Raw genomic sequence first — 13,518 nt, forward strand, 5'->3', positions numbered from 1 at the left:
CCATCTTTTACAGTATTATAATATTACCTCTCGTACAGTTTACACTTTATTGTATTTTATACTTCCACTCCACTATAGTTCAAAAATAACTTGTAGTTTCTATTCCACTACATTTATTTGACAGCTTTAGTTACTTTTCCCATAAAACTTTCACATAATGGAAAAGAGGGTGAGCTTTTAAAACAAAACAAATTACCAAAGATTAATTAGTGGTTTTCCAATTTTTTTGATTCTGACATCTTACAAAAAGCAGTGTGTAGTTTTTATTCTTTCCCCTCCTAGATTTCCTAGATCCATCTGAAGGCTCCCTTACATTTATTTGCTGTCCCTGGATATAAAACTATTTAAAGTAGTTCAAACTAGCTCCACCTGCAGCAGCTACAACAGTAACATGGTGCTCACACACGGATCCTTCAACATAAATAATTAAATTGTCATATATAATAATATATCAGTCAGAGAGATCAAACCAATATTTTTAACACTTTTACTCCATTTAGCTGGTAATACGTCTGTACTTTCACTTGATAAAGTAGGCTACTATTACTTGTACTGCAGTATTATTACATTTCTTTATGTAAAGGACCTAAATATTTCTACCACAGATAGGATCCATCAAATCAAGCAAAATAACGCTAATTTGTATTTTATTAAAAGTAAAAAAAAAAAAACAACAACAACTAGGCGTTTACACCATAGACATATATGTCTATCTATGGTTTACACTGTACAGCTGAACGCAGAGGTGAAAAGCTTTTAATTTCCCAGAGTTTGTGAACGCAGCATACGTAGTCGCTCGGTGATGACGTCATCCAAACAATACAGTTAAAAAACTCGCCTGGGAAAATTTCGCCGCCGGATAAAACACGAACATTAGGCGAAGAAATAAAGATACGAGTCTAAGAACAGCCATGTCTGTGAATTACGCCGCCGGGCTCTCGCCGTACGCAGACAAAGGTGTTTGCGGACTTCCGGAGGTAAATAATAACTGTCATGCGCTCGCGACTGAGTTTTTTTGTTGTTGTTTTTTTTTTGTTTTTAAATAGCTAGCTACTAGCAGGTTAGCTATGGATATCTGTTTCATATTTTTTTTTTTTTTTTTTTTTTTTTTTTTTTACAGTTTGTACTTCTTTCCAGAGAGTAATGTAATAATAAAACACTGTAAGAAGGAAAGCTCTTAACAATTCATTCCTTTTGTGTGCAGGTATTTTAATACTGTCACACGTGCATAAACTGGGACTAAAACTTGAGGGTTTTCCAACGCAGTATTTAACCGGAGCCTAATTATCGGAAGTAATAATAATAATAATAATAATAATAAAGCTCCACAATGTAGAAAAGCACCAGCAGTGAAGTGAGGTCACAGTTACTTTACACCTCTGTTGGGATGTGACACAACTCTGTTATTGCTCTGTACTCGGTGGCGTTTTCAATTCTGGTCCAAAAGCTGTTTGTATTTACACTAATAATACATGAAAATCAGTGTAACCACATGATTGATCATGGTCAATTTTAATAACGTCGCCTTCTTTCTCAATATAAGCTTCATGCTGTCGTACAATACAATCTTTTTCAACTTGGGTCATAGTTCAAGCTGTGTGTGAAATGAACACACGTGGACTAAATATTGTATGAAATCATGCAACTCCGCTCTAAGCCATTCTCAAAAAAAATCCTGTATAGTACTACTGAATTTAAAAAAACAACAACTGCTGTTATTGCTGATGATATGATTGTGTCAGGTTCTGCCAGTTACTGAAGCCAGTGTTTCCTTTCTGTGGTAGAGCTTTGATAGTCCCGAGGAGGTGAAGGTGAAGGTGGAGAGCCTCGCACAGTTGATTAAAGACTCTCAGTACTTGGTTGTTCACTCTGGAGCTGGAATCAGCACCTCGGCAGGCATCCCCGACTTCAGGTGAGGCACAAACAAAAGCACTACCGCTTATTTCTTTTCTCACATTTCATCACAAAATATAGTTTCTGTAAGTTTGTGGACCTTCGGGCAAATTAGATATTGAGGTTGATTTTTCAGGTGAAAACCAGTAAATACAACTGTTGCAGCAGACTTTAAAAATAATCATTTCTTCAAATGATGATCATTTCAAGATCAACGTGCTTCAGCTTCCAATTTTTTTTCTTTCCGAAATGTCAGAAGCCCCATTAGACTACAAAGAGCTGCAGGAACATTTCGGTGTCACAGTGGCTGTGGTGCAGCGTTGATGCACAAACAGAGTCCACATGTAAGAGTCATCAGAAGGAAACCTCACCTGCCACCACCAAGTCCACATCTGAAATCTGTAAAGCAACATCTGGGTAAGACAGAGTTGTTTTGGAAACAAGTGTTGTGGACACGTGAAGTTCAAATTGAGCTGTTTGTCAAGTTCAGAAAAAAAGGATTTTAGGTTCAGAGCATTTGATCAAAAGCACAACTTGCCAGCTGTTAAGCATGAGAGTAGAAATATGTCGTCTTGTGTGGCAGCAGCGGTGCAGCAAACATTGCATAGATAGGGAGAAGATGGAGTCCACATACCATCAAATTCAGGATGCAAATGTCAGGAAAGAAAGTCAAACTGAAAAGAGGCTGGTTTCTATAACAGGACAATAATCCAAAGCAGACCTCAAAATCTACCACAAACCACTTCAGACCAGAGGACTGAGTCGGCCTCTCCAAACACTTGAATCTGCATCTGTTCAACGTCATTGGAAAATTGTTGGGAGGTCGCAAACATGCTGTGTGCGCAAGGCAGATGAACAATATCTCCCTGCTTGAAGTAAACTACAATATCGAGTGAGAATTTTTAAATCTGGAGATGAAAAGTGTTTGCAAGCTGTAATTTTGGCGAAAGGAGGTTTACTAACTCCTGATTTAGTAGCGTGCCCAAATCTTTGCACATGATTTTGAGTTTATAAACTAAAAAGTAAACTTTAGAAGAAAGGTTCATGATTGTTATGTTTGCTGCTTTTGTCTACTTGCTGCAGAGCTTGTGTTAACTTTTCCACTTCATAAGTCAGCGTCATATCAAATATGTCAGTTGTCCCGGGTGTCCATACTTTTGCATATTGCTGTATGTCCCATACAAGCAGGAAGAAAATGATACCCAGTATATCAAGACAATGTATACCGGTAGATTAACAACACTTCTTACTGATGGACTGAAACTTCAGCTGTCATTGCAATAAAGGAACCAAGTATAACAAAACAAAAACTGCATGTAGTTATTAGTTATCTGGATGATATCATATCTCTTTCCTGGCTGTCTGACAATCATCTCCTGATTTGACTGCCACCCACATTCAATGCAGCACAGGAAGCTGACAAGGCATCTAATGTTCTTGCAGTGACTGATGTTTTGAAATGAGGCGCTCTCTAAAGGAGAGCTGAACAGAATTAACATTCATTAAGTATTAAATGTTTAAGATATTCCTTTTAAAATGTTCCTGTTTAGAGATGGGTAATGCGAACAAAATATCATGATATTTTTTAACCAAATACCTTAATAACGAATTTGTGATTGTGACTATTGGTGATTTCACGTATTTTCACATATTTTCACAAAAAATTTCCCCTCGGGGATTAATAAAGTAAATACCTACCTACCTACCATATTTACATAATACGCTTTTTGATAAATGATCCTAAGTAGTGTGGATGTATTGACTAAGTGGATAAAGGCAAATTATAAAACAGCTGGAACAGTCGGTAATTTCAGAAAACTTCAGTTACGCCTTTAGAACCAGAAAAAACAACACTTAAGTCACATCACAATAGAATGTTCAAAATCGTAGAAGATATTGATATAATACCAATATTTTGCCCATTTCTGAACTGAACTTGTGACATTGACGATCTTGGAGATACTCAGATAGGCTGAGCAGCCATTGAGCCAGACGTGATGATTGTTGTTGTCTTTCATATGAGGGAGACGTAGACCACAAAGGTTAGGTTAGGTTAGGTTAGGCAGTTACTTTATTAATCTGCGAGGGGAAATTTTTTCGCTACAGCAGCATACAGAAGCAATAAGATAATAATAGAACAATAGAAAAGCAATAAAATAGCAGTAAAATAGCAGTAAAAAAATAAATATAAAATGCACAGTATATACAGTACAGTATATATATATATATTATATACAATACAAAAGACCTCTTCGCCTGAGGGGTGACCTACGAAGCGAGATTAGTGGGTTAGCGAGGTATGTTGAGACTAAAGCCAGGGTTGTCAGTGTCACGAATGTGGCTCTCTTTTAAGCTGGCTAGATCACCATGGTAACTGATGCTGCAAACTTAACCTGGTCTGGAGCAGATACTGGACCAAAACCTAAGAAAGTACCGCCTACTGACCGATCAGTTCTCTCTGAAAATTGTCATCACCAATTGGAGAAGATCCAGTGGAGCTCGGTATGCGGAGTGAGACAGTCAGACAGCCCTCTGAGGAGTGAGACGGTCAGACAGCCCTCTGAGGAGTGAGACAGTCAGACAGCCCTCTGAGGAGTGAGACGGTCAGACAGCCCTCTGAGGAGTGAGACAGTCAGACAGCCCTCTGAGGAGTGAGACAATCAGACTGCCCTCTGAGGAGTGAGACGGTCAGACAGCCCTCTAAGGAGTGAGACGGTCAGACAGCCCTCTGAGGAGTGAGACGGTCAGACAGCCCTCTGAGGAGTGAGACAGTCAGACAGCCCTCTGAGGAGTGAGACAGTCAGACTGCCCTCTGAGGAGTGAGACAGTCAGACAGCCCTCTGAGGAGTGAGACAATCAGACTGCCCTCTGAGGAGTGAGACAATCAGACTGCCCTCTGAGGAGTGAGACAATCAGACTGCCCTCTGAGGAGTGAGACGGTCAGACAGCCCTCTAAGGAGTGAGACGGTCAGACAGCCCTCTGAGGAGTGAGACGGTCAGACAGCCCTCTGAGGAGTGAGACAGTCAGACAGCCCTCTGAGGAGTGAGACAGTCAGACTGCCCTCTGAGGAATGAGACAGTCAGACAGCCCTCTGAGGAGTGAGACGGTCAGACAGCCCTCTGAGGAGTGAGACAGTCAGACAGCCCTCTGAGGAGTGAGATGGTCCTCTGCGGGGGTTCAGAGACCGACAAACCACTGTGTCTTTCCCTGGTGATTTTTATATGGTATGAGGTATAGATTAAGTTCATTAGTTTTTTTTACTGATATCATCCTACAACAGGGACTGATTGATGCTCAAAACCACTGCACTTGTATTACAAGATCTGACAGTAAAGCTACCAACCGCTTTGAATTATGATTTTATATTATTTCTAATTTGCTCCTCGGTCTGTTTGACTCCTCCGGGGTTGCAGGTGAAATGATGAGACTAAAACGTTCATACACGTCATGAGAATACATCTAATAATACATTCATTTTATCTATTGTTTCCTGTATGCTGCTGTAGCTAAAAAATTTCCCCTCGGGATTAATAAAGTAACTTACCTAACCTAACCCTAACCTAATTTAATGATTTCTTTTTTTTGTAGTACCACTGTTTGAGCAGAGGGGGGTAGTGTTTGCTCACATGTCCGATCCAGCTCTGTAAAACATGAACACACTGAAACAAAGCACAGCTCTTTCCATTTTTACATTATTGTGGAAAGAGTCATTTTATTACCATTCAAACAACTCTTATACCTAAAAACTGAGCTGTGCAAACAATAAAGGTCTTCTTTTTCTTTATTTTTATTAAGAAGACATCAAAGTGATTTTGATGATGAGTTCTTATTATTTGAAGTTGGGTCATTTGAAATCCACAGTCAGTGTATTACTGCAGTAGATTTGGTGAAGCAGATATTGTTACAGGGATAAAAGCGAAGCGATATGCTGCTGCTGACGAGGTTGACAATTAAACATGTTTATAGCCATCCCCGAAAAAAAATCAATATCAGTTTAACCCTGTGCTATTTTTAGAATATTTTCTCTGCTTTACCTTGCTATGAGAGCCCTTCAGACACCACAATAACACAAACAAACTAATTGATCGAGGCGGCGGTAGACCAGCAACTTGCGTGTTCTTTTAAGGTAAAATTTATATTTTCGTCAAAGGAGTCCGGGGGCCTTGAAAAGCAATATAACAGTTTTAGCTCTTTGTTGTAAAGGGCTTTCTGATGGTAAGGTAAAGCAGTAAAATATTCTCAACACAGAGTATATTCGTAATGATGTGGATTTTTTTTTAGGTGGCTGAGATAGGTTTGTTGCTGACCTCGTCCACAGCAGTACATTGCTTTGCTTCCGTTCTGGTACAGCTGTCTGCTTCAACCAAACCACTAGTGTAGGTGATGCACTGAATCCAAACAATCTCTTTAATTGTGTTTACTCTGATGTGAATGAGGTAGAGTTGACCTTGGAGGGTACATCATTAAAGCCCAGATTCTCGTATACACATCAGGGCCACTCATGCAAATTTGATCCACACACACACACACACACACACACACACACACACACACACACACACACACACACGCGCGCGCGCACGCTCCATATGAGAAGAAGTTCAGTCCCTCGGGTTAATACTATTGACGTCACCAAAATGTACCAATATAGCAGCATCATAGATTCTTTCTTTCATGTCCTGCAGCACCTTTCTCCTGGTGATAAGCGGGACTTACACCCTAATTCTTTAACTGCAGGTAAATCTTTGAACTGCTCTTTGCTGAACAGGCAATAAATCCTGCTGCCGATGAAAAGATGGTGTTCACACTGAGAGCGAGAGATGAGACTTTTGTGGCTGCATTTGAGGATTCACAGGATGCGTTCCCTCGTCTGATGCATAATGATAAGTTGTGTGTCTTCGCAGGAACTTGGCAACTGTCAGTACCGACAGCGCCGCTGCGTTAATCCGTCCCTTCAGACACCCAAAACTGACTGCTTAATTAAAGGACCCCAGGAGAATCTTTTCAGATTGATCAAAGAGATTTGATGCTTGTCTGCAAACTTGTAATTGTATGCAGTTAATATTCAGTCAATCTAGACTCTTGGTAGGCTTGTGAACTGTTGGTGAGAATGTTTTTGTTTAGTATAATTTATTCTGTTTTCTTTGAGGATTTTACCAGTGCCAGGATCTTTTGACTGGTCTTGCATATTTTCAGGGGGTTTGGACGAGCGGGATTTGACAGCATGTTGACAGTTTGGTACACAAACCATGCAGAGCTCCTCTGCAGAAGCCATTGGCTTGTTAGTGCTCAGCCATGAATACAAACCCAAGCACCAGATGTAGACGTGCAATGCCTGAAGTCCACCCACTATATTGCAACCTGCCCAATCCTGCTAATTCCGACACCGTCTACATATCACCATTTTCTCCTTCAGGGGTCCAAAAGGTGTGTGGACGATGGAGGAAAAGGGTGAGTCACCTCACTTTGACACCACATTTGAAGATGCCCGCCCCAGTTTAACTCACATGGCCCTCCTGGGACTGCAGAGGGCCGGGTACCTGAAATATCTCATCAGCCAGAATGTGGACGGCCTGCATGTTCGATCAGGCTTCCCCAGGTAACTCCAGCCTGCTTCTGCCAGGGCCTGACTCAAATCATTAATGAAGCTCTTTAAAGGACCAGTGTGCGGGATTTCATTTTTTATTTATTCCGCCAATGCTAATGCATAAAATTCTCCCGAAATACAGACTAAAAAGCAATTCACAATCAAGACATTGCTCTATTTATACATTCCATGATCGAAAAGAGGCAAGGAGACCCACACTTCCACACAGTCAGCTGAAGTATTGCAAGATAGTTAAACTATGCAGAATTCTCATTTCCTTGTAATCCAACCCAAACTTTGCTTTGTTCAAAACGGAAATAGTCTTCGTCATCAAGGGGGATCTATTAGCAATGCAATATGATCTTCATAATCGTGGTTTAATTTTTCTTATAATCACCTGAAATTAAGAAAATCATTGTGTTTGTTGGAACGAGCCCTTTATATCTGGATAGGGAGCAGGTCCTCTTTCACAGAGGCTGCCATGTTTGTACTGTAGCCCAGAAGGAACAAACCAAACGCTGGCTGGGAACTTTAGCATTTCTCATCACTAGATGCCAGTAAATCCTACACACTGCTCCTTTACAGCTCTATTAATCGTTGTATTTTATATAAAGGCCTTGATTAGTGTGGCTGATATACTTCATTATTTTCATAAAATGGTCCTCATATAGACAAAGTCTCCATATGTAAATAATACACTGTATATTGCAGGTTAGGAACATCACTATGTTATTTCGTTTGGAGTTGAAGGAGAGTGAGTGAAGTGGAGGGTGAATGAGTAAGTGGACGTGGTGCACTTATTCAGAAGTTCTCAGCTTAACTGGTTCAGAAAAGGCACTGAATATATTATTGGGGGAAAAAACCCATTATAGTTTGATTTATTCGTATTCATTTCTAATATTTAGAAAGTTATATGCAGCATTGTAAGTTGTCTGAGATAACCATGTTGTTTCATGCTTACTTTGGACATGTTGGACTGTGACTCACTGTTTTCAATTTGAAGCTGTAACAGAGCCACTGCTAAAAAAAAGCTGAAATAATTGTCAGTGTAATGGAAAATGTTTGCTTTGACTATTCAGCCATATTGCAGTAGCCCAAAATCAAGAGTCCAATTTTTTTATTCAGTACATACTGATATGGCTTCTGCGCATATTGGAAGACTCGCTCTCCCTGGAAGACATTTTTCAGCTTTTCCTCCATCCACAGTCAGGGTTTTTTTTTTTTTTTTTTTTTTTTTTTTTTTTAAATGAGGCCCCAGAACAGATTGGAAGTTCTCGGAGGAAATTTCTGAGACAGCAGATGGACCGGTAAAGCAAACTGGTTCTCATTAATATGCACAGGTGCCAAGTGAAACTCAAACGTGGATACAAGTGCTCATAATATCAGAAAAGATTGTGCTGAACAGTCCTGACATTGTAGGTAATGATTAAAGTGATTGTCGTCTTTGTGATCTTTCTGCCTTTTGTGGACTCTTCTCCTTCTTCCTCTATCAGGGACTTGTTATCAGAGCTTCATGGGAACATGTTCGTGGAGGATTGCGAGAAGTGTGGCAGGTATGTGCAAGAACACACAGACCCAAAACTCCCATTTCAATCTTGAAACTGAATGACTGAAACATGATTATCATCTTAAAAAGCTGCTGTCTTCTACTGAAGTTCACTTTTCGATTGGTAATACTAGCAGCAAATCATAATGCATAAAGCATGCAAATGGTCAATTACTGTTCACTTATTATGATGCACAGTATATAAGCTTCCGTGCCTCTCACGTTGGCTCGTGTCAGCGCGGTCTTTCGAACATCTCCCTCCTGGGATTTGCACAGGTACTACAGGTCACCGAGGACAACGTGGTCAGCAAAAAATACATTGTGCATTACGCTGGCTGTTCTGGGTATTAAAATGTCTCATCAAGAAGCAACATCAGGGGAGAAAAGACTGATTAATATTCACAGGAAAGCCATAAGTATACGGGTGGTGGCTCACAAGGGCTGAACACAGTTGTTGAACCCTGAGGCAGATGCCGTTCAGCGGCAGGAAAAACATACCGGCTTCCACTTGAGGTGTAATTGTACGAGGAGTGTTTTCTCACGAGGCTTCTCTTTGTTGCCAATTTGCCCTCGTGCAAAGGAAAACACAAAGCAGTACATGTCAGTGACTTCACTTTACTCTACTGACCTGCACAGTCTCAGTACCATTACCTTCGAGAGAAAGTAAAACAGGAGGATTTAAGAACAAATGCATGCTTGAACGGTTCTGCAGCAGCTGCAGGATGTTGTAAAGTCTCTGCCATCCTTAAAGAACATTTATACATTTTCTTGAGTTTCTTTTTGAAGTCTGTCTGGAGGCTAAAAGTTGTCTGGTTTATCTATTAAAGTATATATTGTCATGTTTTGTGTGTAAATTTGCTTTGGTGCTTTTGAGCAGCGTTCTCTTCTTTACTGTAACTATAGCAGAGCTGCTGTGGATATATTTGAGGATGTCAACTGTGGGATTTGTTTTCCAGGCAGTACGTCAGAGAAAAGGTGATCGGTGTGATGGGGCTGAAACCGACGGGACGTTACTGCGACGTGGTGCGATCCAGAGGACTCAGAGCCTGCAGGTAACGCGCGCGCGCGGCCTCGTGCGTTTCCACATTACAAACGTCACTTCATCATTGATATATCAGTGTAACTGCGTGTTCCTCACTACAAAAGAGGGAAGCTGATCAGCACCATACTGGACTGGGAGGATGCTCTTCCTGACAGAGACCTGACCAAAGCAGAGGATGCAAGCAGGTGAGCCGGAGCAGCATGAAGTAGTTTGGACTCCGTTTTCTCCCTTTTTACTTTATACTTTGGGCGTCCTTTGTTTCATCTCGGGGTAAAATCCACAAGGCGTCATTCGAGTACGTCTTGTGAACTGAAGGATGTGAAATTATATCTCGGATTGATGCACTTTTCCTCTTTGCATGTCAGTGTCCCGGCTTGCAACGAAGTACTTGGATCAAATTGCTGTTCGTGTCACAGTCTGCTGTAATGATTCCATTTTCCTCTTGAGTGTCAGGGTCTCCGTTTATTCCTTCAGCCACAAGAGCTCTTTATGTGTGTTTACAAAACAGCAAGGTGAAGTGGATGTCTGTGTGTCGCCTTGAGTGACCCATAAAGGATAAGCATAATCACCATTTAAATTACAAAGAGGAGATTTGGAGCTCTGACCAGCGGATCTGAATTATTTGTTTGTAGCCGACGGGAAAAATAACTGTGTTAATGAAAGCTGTGTTTATCTATTCATTTCAAGGCTATGCTGCAACCCTTAAAGAGAAAGTGAAATAAATAATATATTAGCAAATTGGAAACCTACGTCCCTGTGATACATTTTTAATTATCCCTTTGTCTGTTAAACATGTCCGAAATTTATTTTGAGAGTATTCTTACACGCCCCGTGGTGGTCCAATCAAAATGATGGAAATCCCTCTCGCAGCCAAACCTTGTCTAAATATTCTGTCTCACTCATGATAAAGGTGCTCTCACGTTCTTCTCACTGTAACTTTAATACACAGCTACGTATATAGATTACCCTCAGGGAATAGCAGGCAAATCAGAAGAATGTCAAAGAAGTCGGATCCCTTATTTTGCGAGTGATTTCAAACTTCTCTGTCGGCACACAGACGAGCGGACCTGGCTCTCACTCTGGGCACGTCCTTGCAGATTAAACCCAGCGGAGACCTCCCACTCCTCACCAAGCGCAAAGGAGGGAAAATGGTTATTGTCAACCTGCAGCCGACCAAACATGTGAGTCTCCTTCATAAAACACCACAAAACATCTCGGAAACCTTAAATGGTTTGTGCCAAAGGAGAAGTACAAGTTGGGGCAAATGGCCTCCAGCTCAGCCTCCGCTTACCGGCCACCAGGTTTTTAAATATAATCTCTGTCGCGAAGGCGCTCATGCCTCCCCGGTAAACAGGAGGACACCAGATGGCACGTTTGGTGTCCTCCCACTCCTGTGGAATAGTGTGAAATAGTTTTGAAAACTGCGTTATAGTGCAAAAACGTCCAGGCGGTTTCGTCCCTCATTCAGCTAAATTCAACACGAGCCAAGGACGCTACAGGCAAAGTCACGGAAGCAATCGATTTTAAGAGAGCTGGCTGTTCCTGCTGGTCCGACTGACAGCTGTAAGTGTTTCCTGTTAACGCACTTTTACTTGAGAAACAATATTTTTTTTCCGTCTGAGACACTGTTCTGGTTTTGGAGGTGAAAGGTATATATTTTCATTTTATGAATTGTATTTTGTATTTTATGTTTTTTTTTTAATGGGCTGAAAAATGAAGTCTTAATCATACAGGAAAAACAACGAATTAAATAGAAACACTTAACTACATTGTTTGTTTATTTAGAAAAGTACATCTGTTCTTGTGTTAATATATTGTTTTATAATTGAAAAACGAAATTGTGTTGATGATGTTTTCTTTATATTTACATTTATTCCCAATTCCTATTTGAATTAAGGTTGTACGAGCCATTTCTTTAAAAAAAATTAAAAAAAATTAAAAAAAAAAATTGGTATACAGCCGTTCTGATTATTTCTGTGAATAAAAAGGACTATTTTCAGGATATGTCCTGGCTGTCACCCCTTAAAATGAAAATACAAAATTAGTTACTTACAAACATCCGCACCGCTACCTAGACTCTCCATGTTCTGTGTTTCACGGGCGCAATTTCCTCTTTTGCAGGACAAGCACGCACACCTGCGGATCAACAGTTACGTGGACGAGGTCATGAAAAAGCTGATGGAGCTGCTGGGGTTGGACATCCCAAAATGGGAGAGGCCGACTATCTGCGAGAGCTCCACGGCCGCCTTCGAGTCCACCGCCGATACCAAACCCCCGCGTGGTGGGGCTGCAAAGGAAAAGGTAAAAAAGATACGCGTTAAGGCGGAGAGGAAGAGAGAAGCAACGCAGCTAACAGAAGACGGGAGCGTTAAGGAGGAGACGCTTCCTGTAAAGAGGGAAAGGGCAGACTTCCCAGTGGGGACAGATGAGGAGAAATAGCCACAGGTACTTTTTCTCACAAGTTCGCAACGTAATCCCGTCCAGAAGCAGCCTTTACATCTGAGGGTGATTTAGTTTGGTCCGTTTCATGGAGGATATGTCAGCTTGGACCCTCTGGAAGACTTTTTCCAAGTACTGTAATGGCCTTGGTCATCCCAGATTTATGATACTCCCCTCACAGTGAAACTGACGCAGCAGATTGACCTCCTCGCATCCGGCGGATGTTTGGTTAGAAGTGTTCTTTTGCCTGAGAAGAAAATTTGTGAATACGCAGACTGTGATGTAATTGTGAGGGAGGTGCGGGAGGTCTTGGAGCTTAACTTTACTCGGAGAACCAGTTGGGACAATGAGATGAGATCTGGAGCACATTGTTACAAATAAAGTTTTTAATAAGATGTGGAAGGCTGCTGCACCTTATTAAAAGTTTTATTTATAGCCACGTGCTCCAGATCTCGTCCCGGCAGATCTTTTCTTCAAAGTCTCCTTGGTTCGTGAATATCAAGTGAGAATCTCCCAAGTCTGATTGACTACTAGTTACATAGAGTTGGGGGAACTATTTAGGTTAAACCTGACTTTGGATCATAAATAAACCATGGTCACACTGTATGTTTGTAGGAGAACGTTTTTATCTCAGGAAAAAGGAATTGTACTCTTGCAGAAAAAAAATCACTTGTTAGTTGTTGTTTTTTTTATTTTTTTTTACATTATATACAGTGTATATATTTCTGTTTTGTCAATAAACCTACTAGTTTTGTGCTATAATCTGTTTGTGCTGCATGTCTGCCAGCCGTGGCCTCGTTTCAAATGTAAACCAGCCACAAAATCTCATCAACATCTCGTGGTTAACATCTATACACTTTAGTAGTTTTAAATTCCGTTATGTGTCGCTGTGAATTAACATCACAATCAAGCCTTTTGAAGAACCGTGCATCGGCGGGAGAAGGAGAGACCAACATCCACCTGCTTCTTTTTTTCATGCAAACCAAATTCAATAAAAAAACTCAATCCTG

The 13,518-nt window shown here is 40.8% G+C and overlaps 1 protein-coding gene across 1 annotated transcript; it reads left to right on the forward strand.

Annotated features, from left to right (window-relative positions):
- The first annotated feature begins 847 nt into the window (after window positions 1-847).
- Window positions 848-13,518, forward strand: sirt6 (sirtuin 6). The gene is made up of 8 exons (XM_069157112.1): window positions 848-977; window positions 1,785-1,912; window positions 7,311-7,493; window positions 8,975-9,034; window positions 9,984-10,079; window positions 10,174-10,254; window positions 11,127-11,250; window positions 12,191-13,518. Exons 1-8 carry the CDS (start codon window positions 912-914, stop codon window positions 12,506-12,508), a joined length of 1,056 nt encoding a protein of 351 aa, XP_069013213.1. The 5' UTR covers window positions 848-911; the 3' UTR covers window positions 12,509-13,518.

Source organism: Embiotoca jacksoni, unplaced genomic scaffold, assembly GCF_022577435.1.
Source record: "Embiotoca jacksoni isolate LCO1_2020_lvr unplaced genomic scaffold, fEmbJac1.0.p SCAF_22, whole genome shotgun sequence".
Taxonomy (NCBI): Eukaryota; Metazoa; Chordata; class Actinopteri; family Embiotocidae; genus Embiotoca; species Embiotoca jacksoni.